The sequence below is a fragment of the Schistocerca americana genome, chromosome 1 (assembly GCF_021461395.2).
Source record: "Schistocerca americana isolate TAMUIC-IGC-003095 chromosome 1, iqSchAmer2.1, whole genome shotgun sequence".
Classification (NCBI taxonomy): domain Eukaryota; kingdom Metazoa; phylum Arthropoda; class Insecta; order Orthoptera; family Acrididae; genus Schistocerca; species Schistocerca americana.
In genome coordinates, this window is record NC_060119.1 from 1065003726 (window position 1) to 1065016033 (window position 12308).

Below are 12308 nucleotides of genomic sequence, written 5' to 3' on the forward strand. Positions count from 1 at the left end.
CAGAGCCATTTGAACCATTTTTGTTCCTGAGTAGAACTGATCAGTAAATGACTAGCAGTGGTACAGGGTACCCTCACCACGAACTGAGTGTTGGCTTGCGGAGTATGTATAAATTTATCAAAAGCGCTGCTTTCGTCTTAATTTATTTGTCATCTGTAGCTATGGCACTGTGGAAAATTATTGTTCATCTATACACATCCCAGCTGATGGGATATCATTTCTTTGTATAAGACTAGTAGGATATCATACAAAATGTTAACATCTGAAAGCAAATAGGCGGTTTTGTTTTTGTTCTGACTTCCCACTTTTTATTTTTTTATTTTATTTTTTTTATTTAATTTAAGAAGCAAGAGCCACTTCTGACAAACCTATCAGCCCGTAATGGAATGTGGTACCTCAGGACATAATCTTCCAAAAGAATAATATAACGTTTTCAAGATGACTTAAGGCCTCCAGAAGCAAGCTCATGGCCAAATCTGTGTTAATGTGAGTAAAACTGACCCTCTGTGCAAAGCTGATTTCTGTATCTCGATTAGCTACGTCTTAGATTACACAGGACGAAACGAAGCATAGATTTAGAGAAAAAGACAGCAGAATGATAATAAATGTTCATTATTGTGCTTTAAAAGCATAAAAAACATGAATACAAAATTATTAAAACAATTTTTCCCGGTATATACGTCATATGCTGGAGACAATTTTTAATTAAACGCCAGGGACAGGTAAAGGTATCAGGTCGAAATTTATTTCACATACTAAAGTCTATGGTCCCATGGCGGTGTTATAAATGTAAGCTTAAAAGTGAACGCGATAAAAAGACGCGGCCATTTAAGTCACTTATTTTGATACTCCTAAAGGATACTGAGTGTTGGCCCAAGGTCATGAAATTTGGCATGGAACAATGTTTCAAAGTACAAATAAAGGAAAAAATCCGAAAATTGTTAATTTGTGATTATACTACACGAAAAAAAATCTTCGGTCATCTGTTATCCGACGTCAGATTTGAAATTAAAACAATCACTAATTCTGCATTCAGGTTGATCGGGTCGCCTTTTTTAAATGTCAGTCATCAGGCATAAAGAGGGACGAAGATTGGATTTAACGTCCCTTCAACATCCTCATTAGAGATGGAGCAGAAGCTCGTATTGTCTCAAGGATAGGGAAGGATATCGGCAGTGCCCTTTCAAAGGAGCCGTACTGACATTTGCTTGGAACCTAGGAAAATCACGATGAACCTCAGTCTGAGTCTACAGACGTGAGTTTGACCCGTCGTCCTCCCAAATGCGAGTCCAGTGTGCTAACTACTGAGCCACCTCACTCGGTAAACATCAGGCAAGGAATGACCATTGCCCAAATGACGCTTTTCGGAATTTATTCACCATCAGATTTCAAGGTGTGATTACTGCTCGTATATATGACGTTTCAAATTGTATGTGACACAAAAATTCACAGACTAGTCTGCCTGAATGGAGATATACTGATTATTTTAATAATGGTCGCCTGCCTGTCGCATGAATTTGTCACATTTATATTACTGAAATTAAAACATTCTGGATAATATTGAAATTCAAGGAACCGATATCTTGCCAGTATGTGTCGATAACAAGTAAAAGTGATCGAGATTCTCGATTCCTCGAATGGATGAACTGTCTAGACACATAAGTAAGTTTGTACCGAACACTCAGTGCGCTAGTTCTACTAGCACTTGCCCAATTTTTTTATTTATATGTGTGGTCCGAGCCTTATCAACAAATATTACTTGGTTTCGTACTTATGTTCTGCACATAAGTGCAGATGTACAAGGTGTAATTCTGAAGTTTCAATACTGATACATTTCTGAGTAGGGGAGCGCGCGCGGACCGGTTCCGCTCGATGGGGGCCTCAGGGAACGAACTGACGCTGCGGCAGTTGCCTCCGGAACCCTGTAGAGTGCGCATCGCTTGCAGCGTGAGTGCGTGTCATTGACCTCGGTCGAAAAGTGGGAGAGGCAGAAATGGAGAAGAGTTATGCGATTAAGTTTTGCGTGCGACTGAACAAAACCACCACGGAGGCTCTCGGTATGATTCAAGAGGCCTTTAAGGAAGAAGCCATGTCCCACGCAATGGTTTTCATGTGGCACAAACGCTTCAAAGATGGCCGCGGGAATGGTGAAGACGACGACCGCTCTGGGAGGTCATCATCAAGCCGAATTTGGAGAGAGTGCGGGAACTTTTTAAACAATGACTATCGTCTTAGTGTGAGTGCTCCGCCGTTTGAGGGATCGAGTTCACTGCGTCCGCCCGGCGATCAGGGGTGATTGGATTCTCCGCCATGACAACGCGCCCGCTCACACGTCGCGGGCCGCCGCCGACGTTTTGGTCAAGTTCAATGACAACACTGCCGCAGCCATCCTGCAGCCCTGTCTCGGCTCCAAGTGACTTTTTCCTCTTCCCCCGGACGAAGACTGACCTAGGGAAGTGATTCGCTCCATCATCGCCATCCAGCAGGCTTCGACGAGAGCCCTTCACAGAATGATGCCCGAAGCCTTCCAGAAGGGCTACGAACAGTGGAAGACGCGTGGACAGCGCTGTGTTCATGCTGAAGGATCATATTTTGAAGAATTTTAGTTCGCTGTACTTAAATGTCCAATAAATCTCTAGTTCTGAGTTAAGTCTTGAAACTTTTGAGTCACACCCTGTACAGCTGCACATATTTCGTATATTATTGGGTAGCTTTATATTGTCTTCGTGAACTACAATACCAGGAAGTAGTATTAATGTTTGAGAGACACAGAGTCGCTTAGCTTCATGTTTGTGTTTTCCACGAAAACATGACGTAATGTCGCCTGGATCATATGTAACATTTTGTGATAGCCGTCGCTGCTGTATGTGAATACGGAAGCTAGGAATTGAGAGAGTGCTTACTGCATAGACCAAGCTGTTAGCCAATGAACAACAAGTTCTCAGGTAAACAGTCTGATCGTCGTGTCAGACGTGCACAATGTTTCGACAGCAAAACGAGTTTTCACCGTCAAAGGGCATTCCAGCTTCCTGCCATCAGACCACCAAGGCGCCGGGTGATGAAATATCGTTTTGCTATCGGAATAGTGAGCTTGTCTGATACGACGAGCAAGTCGGTTCGCCGACAACCTTTCCTTCACACTAAAATCGGTAAAAATGAAGAATTACACGATTTAGTTTTTGTCCAGTTAGTGACAGAATTGGTGAATCTTGGCTTTCAGATACGATTACGACAATTGGGAAGCACTTGGCAGCCCCGGCTGGTCGTATGAGGATGTGCTGCCCTTCTTCATGAAGTCTGAGGACGCGGTATCGGAGGACATATGGGGGCTACCAGACGCACAATCCCACCACAGTCGAGGGGGTCCTCTAACCGTCACCACGCCGACCAGGGAACATCCGATTATCCACGCCCTGCAGCAAGGTACGCCTATACAATTGCGACTTTCTTAAGCGAGACAAGTACATCGCGAAAAGTACTGTAGTTGGAGTCACGGACGATGGCGGTTGAATTTAGGCTTGTTCTGCGCATCTATGACACTTATTCTCCGGCAGGCAATGAGCGTTCAGCATGTTCTGGGTGCCCTGCTATGAATGCCGTAGCTAGGATTAAACGTGACCGTAACGACTTGTTTAGTGAATTTCGATCCAATTTGTTGCGAGCTGTCATCGCTAATTGTAGTGCTAAGTATGAATTCTGCACAAGCAAGCGAGAGATATAATTTGCACGATTTACGCTTTGTTCAAGCGGAAATCACGCGCCTGCACGTACCGCAACTGTCTCTTAGAATTGTCAACAATGCAATTTGCATCCTCGACATGCGCGAACCACCATCGATCGTAGATCGGACTATAGCCACCCGATTACAAGCATGCATTGGTTGCATTGGAGCGATGCAAATGGTGTAGAACTGGTACCAAACGGCCATGTCACACTTCAGCGCTGACGTGAGTTATGACTATGTAGTAGAGTGTATGTGATAGTCAGTTGTATGGAATCAGTACAGTAATATGGATTCACGTAGGGGCCTTACTGAATGTGAGGATGGAAGTGTCCATGACCACAATGTTAGTGACAGTCTGCAAGGAATGGTGTATCGCTCGCAGCCGTAAAACACATTGTAAGAAAGACGGTCGAAGACACTGAAAGTCAGGGAGAAGAGATGAGTGTTGCGTCCTGTCAGTGACAATAGCTTTCAATTTCGACAGCAGTTGCTGCTATCAGGGAATGCAAGTCCATTACAGCAAGTGTCCGTGCAACGAGGAATAGAACAAATCACAAAAAAATTAAATAAATGAAACATGTTGCAACAAAGCGGCACAGAAAGTTCGCGCCTTCAATGGGACAAATAAAGCAAAACTGGGCAGCAAAAAACTGCAGGCATTTCATATTATTTCTTTACTACACTCCTGGAAATTGAAATAAGAACACCGTGAATTCATTGTCCCAGGAAGGGGAAACTTTATTGACACATTCCTGGGGTCAGATACATCACATGATCACACTGACAGAACCACAGGCACATAGACACAGGCAACAGAGCATCCATAATGTCGGCACTAGTACAGTGTATATCCACCTTTCGCAGCAATGCAGGCTGCTATTCTCCCATGGAGACGATCGTAGAGATGCTGGATGTAGTCCTGTGGAACGGCTTGCCATGCCATTTCCACCTGGCGGCTCAGTTGGACCAGCGTTCGTGCTGGAGGTGCAGACCGCGTGAGACGACGCCTCATCCAGTCCCAAACATGCTCAATGGGGGACAGATCCGGAGATCTTGCTGGCCAGGGTAGTTGACTTACACCTTCTAGAGCACGTTGGGTGGCACGGGATACATGCGGACGTGCATTGTCCTGTTGGAACAGCAAGTTCCCTTGCCGGTCTAGGAATGGTAGAACGATGGGTTCGATGACGGTTTGGATGTACCGTGCACTATTCAGTGTCCCCTCGACGATCACCAGTGGTGTACGGCCAGTGTAGGAGATCGCTCCCCACACCATGATGCCGGGTGTTGGCCCTGTGTGCCTCGGTCGTATGCAGTCCTGATTGTGGCGCTCACCTGCACGGCGCCAAACATGCATACGACCATCATTGGCACCAAGGCAGAAGCGACTCTCATCGCTGAAGACGACACGTCTCCATTCGTCCCTCCATTCACGCCTGTCGCGACACCACTGGAGGCGGGCTGCACGATGTTGGGGCGTGAGCGGAAGACGGCCTAACGGTGTGCGGGACCGTAGCCCAGCTTCATGGGGACGGTTGCGAATGGTCCTCGCCGATACCCCAGGAGCAACAGTGTCCCTAATTTGCTGGGAAGTGGCGGTGCGGTCCCCTACGGCACTGCGTAGGATCCTACGGTCTTGGCGTGCATCCGTGCGTCGCTGCGGTCCGGTCCCAGGTCGACGGGCACGTGCACCTTCCGCCGACCACTGGCGACAACATCGATGTGCTTTGGAGAACTCACGCCCCACGTGTTGAGCAATTCGGCGGTACGTCCACCCGGCCTCCCGCATGCCCACTATACGCCCTCGCTCAAAGTCCGTCAACTGCACATACGGTTCACGTCCACGCTGTCGCGGCATGCTACCAGTGTTAAAGACTGCGATGGAGCTCCGTATGCCACGGCAAACTGGCTGACACTGACGGCGGCGGTGCACAAATGCTGCGCAGCTAGCGCCATTCGACGGCCAACACCGCGGTTCCTGGTGTGTCCGCTGTGCCGGACGTGTGATCATTGCTTGTACAGCCCTCTCGCAGTGTCCGGAGCAAGTATGGTGGGTCGGAAACTTCCATTTCCAGGAGTGTATAATTACTATAATCATTACTTTAGTATAATTAAGTATACTCTGTCCGAACAGCCCTCGGAAGGCCCAACGGTATCGACCGACGCCCTGTCATACTCAGCCGATAGGTGTCTCTAGATACGGATATGGAGGGCATGTAGCTACGACAGCGCTCGCCCTGCCCTTTCTTAGTTTTCGTGACGATAGCAGTTACTTCTCAGTTCTGGAGCTTCTCAACTGGCGTTACAAGGCCTGGATGAACCCCACTTGCCAACAGTTCTCGGCAAACCAGGAAGGTCACCCATCTGAGTGCTAGCCAAGTCCGACAGCGTTTAGCTTCGGTGATTTCACTGGAACCGTTTTTACCACAGTGGAAAGACTGTTTGCCGTACGCATGTATATATACAAATGTCATCAGCGAATATTGCTCTTATTCTCCTTTCACCTTGAATTTTAATCCCAATCTTGAATCTTTCATTCATTGCCATCATTTCTTCTTCGTTGTTTATATTGAACAGTTCGAATGTTCAAATGTGTGTGAATTCCTAAGAGACAAAATTGCTGAGGTCATCAGCCATAGACTTACACGCTACTTAAACTAACTTCTGCTGAGAACTACACACACATGTCCGACGGAGAACTCGAACCTGTGGCGGGACATAGCGTCCTAGACCCCGTGGCTATATTGAACAATGGGTCGAAGTTTCGACCCTACTGTTCAATCTAACAGCTTGTGAAAAAATGCAAGAATGTAATACATTGACAGCTGGAAGATTGCAATGGGAAACCCGATGTCAAACACCTATGTATGAATGTGAACAGCAATCAATAAATATGTGTAAGGGAAGAAAATAACATATTCCTGTATAATTTTTTATTTACGTAACTTCTGTAACTTGAAATAAGTGTATGAAGGGCTTTCCACCTACCAAACTAGTCTGTTTGTAAGAACTTTATTGAGGTAACTGCTTACAGCTGTCAGATATTTGAAGTAAAGCATCATGAGCCTTCATTTGTAAGTAAGCAACTTTATTTCTCAACCGGTTTCACTTACTACAAGCATATCTCTGGAGGACTAGAACTAAAACGAAACGAAATATACGCTACTGGCCATTAAAATTGCTACACCACGAACATGACGTGCTACAAAAAAATGGTTCAAATGGCTCTGAGCACTATGCGACTTAACATCTGTGGTCATCAGTACCCTAGAACGTAGAACTCCTTAAACCTAACTAACCTAAGGACATCACACACATCCATGCCCGAGGCAGGATTCGAACCAGCGACCGTAAAAGTCGCGCCGTTCCAGACTGTAGCGCCTAGAACCGCACGGCCACACCGGCCGGCATGACGTGCTATAGACGCTAAATTTAACTGGCAGGAAGAAGATTTTGTGATATGCAAATGATTAGCTTTTCAGATCATTCACACAAGGTTGGCGCCGGTGGCGACACCTACAACGTGCTGACATGAAGAAATTTTCCTACCGATTTCTCATACACTAACAGCAGTTGAGCAGCGTTGCCAGGTGAAACGTTGTTGTGATGCCTCGTGTAAGGAGGAGAAATGCGTACCATCATGTTTCCGACTTTGATAAAGGTCGGATTGTAGCCTATCGCGATTGTGGTTTATCGTATCGCGACATTGCTGCTCGCTTTTGTCGAGATCCAACGACTGTTAGCAGAATATGGAATCGGTGGGTTCAGGAGGGTAATACGGAACGCCGTGCTGGATCCCAACGGCCTCGTATCAGTAGCAGTCGAGATGACACACATCTTATCCTCATGGCTGTAGCGGATCGTGCAGCCACGTCTCGATCCCTGAGTCAACAGATGTGGACGTTTGCAAGACAACAAGCATCTGCACGAACAGTTCGACGATGTTTGCAGTAGCATGGACTATCAGCTCGGAGACTATGGCTGCGGTTACCCTTGACGATGCATCACACACAGGAGCGCGTGCGATGGTGTACTCAACGAGGAACCTGGGTGCACGAATGGCAAAACGTCATTATTTCGGATGGATCCAGGTTCTGTTTACAGCATCATGATGGTTGAATCCGTGTTTGGCGACATCAGCGCACATTGGAAGCGTGTATTCGTCATTGCCTTACTTTCGTATCACCCAGCGTGATGGTATGGGGTGCCATTGGTTACACGTCTCGGTTCGTATTGACAGCAATTTGAATAGTGGTCGTTACATTTCAGATGTGTTACGACCCGTGGCTCCACCCTTCATTCGATCCCTGCAAAATCGTACATTTCAGCAGGATAATGCACGACCGCATGTTACAGGTCCTGTACGGGCCTTTCTGGATACAGAAAATGTTCGACTGCTGCCCTGGCCAGCACATTCTCCAGATCTCTCACCAACTGAAAACGTCTGGTCAATGGTGGCCGAGCAGTTGGTGCGTCACAATACGCCAGTCACAACTACTGATGAACTGTGGTATCGTGTTGAAGCGGCATGGGCAGATGTAACTGTACACGCCATCCGAGCTCTGTTTGACTCAATGCCCAGGCGTATCAAGGCCGTTATTATGGCCAGAGGTGCTTGTTCTGGGTACTGATTTCTCAGGATCTATGCACCCAAATTGCGTGAAAACGCAATCACATGTCAGTTCTAGTATAATATATTTGTCCAATGAATACCCGTTTATCATCTGCATTTCTTCTTGGTGAAGCAATTTTAATGGTCAGTAGTGTATATCTAGTACAGTCAGTCAAATAATAATATACCCTGCCGGAAAAAAATTTGTGCACCCTTTTAGAGGTTTGCATTTCACTCAGAATTTATTGTTGCAACAGTTCATATGATGTGCATGAAATGATTACATCTATAGAGCAAGAGCAGAAGCTGTTCTGTGGTACCAGATATCGACCCATGCTAAAACACCAACACTGGTACGTGGTGTAGCCTCCACGGGCGGCAATGCAGGTGCTGACTCTGGCACCCAGTCGATCGTACAGATGGCGAATACCATCCTGGGACACGTTAGTCCACGCCTGCTCGACTATTTCGCGTAGCTCTAGTACAGTTGGTGTTTGATGAGTCGGACGAGTTGCTTCTCTTCCCATCACGTCCCACACGTGCTCGACTGGAGACAAGTGCGAAGAACGTGCTAGCAGAGAAAGTTGCTGCACGTCTTGCTGAGCACGTGGAGTTTCACGGACAGTGTGTGGGCGAGGGTTGTCCAGTTGGACTAACACATCACATTTATATAGAAGAGTGTCCAACAACATTCTGAAGGTGCTGAGCTCAGGTTAGCGTTCACCCCAGAAACACCCAAGGTGAACGAGAGTTGTAGCTAAAGCACCCCGGACTATAAGGTCTGGGGAAGACATACCAGGTCTACTTCATACGTGCGAACGACGATCACTTGCGTGCAGGCCGAACCTGCTTTCATCGACTAAGACCACGGCGCGCCACTCCTTCTTCCAAGTAATCCTCTGATGGATCGAGCCGTCCACGTCGATGCTATGGCGTGACTGGGAGACGGGCCAGACTTGTGGGTGCCCATAGTCACATTGCTAGTAAACAGTTCGCAACAGTTGATGTTGACATGTCTGGGCTCACGAGCCCACTTATCTATGTTGTGGTGGGTGTACGGTCTGCCACTGCTGTCCTTACAATACGACGGTTCTGGAGGGCATCTGTGCTGCGTGAACGTCCAGAACCTCGTCTACGGGTGTGAGAATGTTCACGTGACCACTGATACCAGCATCAGTGCACAACCGACGCAGCACTCCCAATTTGGAAGGCAATTCTCCAGAAAGTCGATCACGCCACTGAGAGGGCCACAATTTGACCTCTTCCAAACTGATTCATTTAGCAGTAGGAACCCCGAGTGCATTTCCCTGGCACGGTTACTGCTTGCTTCACACTTTGGCACCACACTGGACCTTCCGGCTGTAAGCATTCCCTGTTAAAGGGTAGACACAGATGGTGCTCTAGTAGCTACGCCACAACGTTGTCTGTTGGCGGACGACGTTCAACACATTATCAGAACGTCTACTTTACCCCAGGAGGTATATGCCGTCATCGGATCAGAATCGATGTCGTCTTCATGGGTAAACTATTTTTCTTTTCCCCGGCAGGTTAGATATTGTATGTACAAAGAGAGAATCACCTGCAGTACTTACAGAGTTGTACAGCGAAAAATCAAAATGCTGTTAACATGGCGTAGGGCGTTATAATACGTTCGAAATAACTAAATATCACGATGAACAGCACTCGAACGATAAACCTGACTTCAGTGAGACTCATACAGGTAGTGTTATAAATATAAGTTACAAACAGGTATATGTTATCAACATAATGCAAAATATCATATAATGAAAGAATATCAAAAGCAATGGAACATGTATCATCACAGACCAACGAATCATCTATCAGGCCAAAGATTGGTAACAGTTATAGATAACAAAAAATATGTATTGGCGTCAACAAAATCCTTAGTCTAATCTTAGTCATATCTAATAGCGACTCCCTATTAATAAAGTGTACAGTAGTAGTTTCGAATTAAAAAGGGAATAAACGTTATGACTAAGTAATAACATCGTTTGTAATTTTCTATGAACACCATTGTTACATAATGAAGTGATAAGCTAGTTTTGTTTAAGGTACCATTACAGTCATGAAATTCAATGATTCTTAGGCTTCGTGTAACTTTTTGTTTCCGTAAACATCAGTAATTCAAATATGTCGATGTAATATTAAACTATTTCACTAAATCACATTTTCTGGGTGACTTCTTGTAATGCGCAGGATAAGGTCTGTACTCGATTATTCCGGAATGATCTACAATAATAGAACTTTTCGTCCTGAGCAGTAAATAATTTTCCCACGCCATATACAAACAAAAGGTGGAGGAATGTTAGTAAAAAATTAGTCTTGTTACAATGGTACAGAATGTTTCTCAGATTTATGTTAGCTTTATTCCTTGTGTGTATATAATTATTCTATGGTATTTTTTTCTGTTTTTCAGGAGCACTTCATTTCAACCAGTCTTTAGTCACGGACTTCAACAGAAATGATATGATAGGTTACGGATTAGTCCAGCACACCATAAGGAATGGAACCCGTTGTAGTACGGCCAAAGCCTTTCTTGCACCAGCCAAACATAGGAAGAATTTGCACGTTGTGCAGAAAGCCTTAGTAACTGGAGTACTAATAAATACTAAGGCGAAACGTGCTTATGGAGCTGAGTTCATACTCAGAGGCCAAACACGTCAAGTAAGAGCTTCTCGAGAATTAATCATTTCCGCCGGAGCCTTAGGCTCGCCAAAGTTACTCATGCTCTCGGGCATCGGCAGACCGGAACACCTACACCAATTTGACATACCTGTTGTTCAGAACCTGAGCGTGGGAGAAAACTTACAAGACCATCTAATGTATGTTGGTATTGCGTACTTGTTGGACAAAGATGTGTACAGCGAACCAGAAAACATCGACGCTGTGTACGAATACCTCAAAGAAAGGACAGGACATCTCGCTTGGCCGGTGTGTGAACGGTACACAGGTTTCGCTGCGAGAGCAAACAGTGAGACGAAAGGAGCCCCTACTGTTCAAATACGCCATTACTGCACTACCCACAAATTGTCGTTCAGGAGCGCCACCATGCTGTCATTCTTCCAAGGTCTGAAATTAGACACACTGCTGAGTTGGCTGGACGTGCTGAGACAAGCGCAAGCTGCTGTAGTGCCGGTGGTGACACTGCTTCGGCCACTTAGCAGGGGTAAGTTGGAGTTGCGCAGCAAAAATCCAAAAGACCCTCCGCGGATATCTGCCAATTACCTGTCCCATCCCGATGATGTGGAGACTCTGCTGGATGGTATCCAGCAAGTGGTCGACATTGGCCACCATGTGCCTGGGGTGAACTCCGTCCACGACATCCCCGTTAGCCAATGCTTACAGCACCCGCGCCTCACAAGGCAGTACTGGCGATGCACCTTGCCCTATCTCACTTCCTCAGGGTCCCGCCCAGTTGGAACGTGCCAGATGGGCACACACAGGGAGTCAGTGGTCGACCCACGTTTGCGAGTAAAGGGCATCAGTGGCCTCCGCGTAGTCGACTCCTCTGTTTTTCCGCTGCACGTCAGTGGAAATTCTAACGCACCTACCATCATGGTGGCAGAGAAAGCAGCCGGCATGATAACTGAAGACTGTGGTGGCAGATGTATCTCTTGACACCGACGTGTCATGTACGAATAGAGTGGATAATCAGACTTACGAAGCATCACCATGAACCAAAAGCAACTGATACGATCACCAATTCCTGTAATGATAAATTCACTTCATACCATTAAAGACTTGGAGATCAGGTAAAAGTCTCACAACTCATATGAAATTTGGTGTTCAGTCTCAGTGGTCTACTTTCCGCATCTCGATTTCATTACTACTAATGCATGGTACGCTATATCTATAAAAACAGCGTAATACTGAGATTGCAGGTTATATTGATATGCCAAAATACCCGGCCGGAAAGACAAGTGTGTTGAAGAGCGGCTTCCGGGTCGGGTG

General features: G+C 46.2%; 1 protein-coding gene across 1 annotated transcript in view; it reads left to right on the plus strand.

Annotated features, from left to right (window-relative positions):
• Positions 1 to 11975, plus strand: part of LOC124596334 (glucose dehydrogenase [FAD, quinone]-like) — a 29152-nt gene extending 17177 nt beyond the window's left edge. Inside the window, exons 3-4 of the mRNA XM_047135439.1 lie at positions 3221 to 3423; positions 10774 to 11975. Coding sequence (XP_046991395.1) covers positions 3221 to 3423; positions 10774 to 11975 — 1405 coding nt within the window. The remainder of the gene's footprint in view (positions 1 to 3220; positions 3424 to 10773) is intronic.
• The last annotated feature ends 333 nt before the right edge of the window (positions 11976 to 12308 follow it).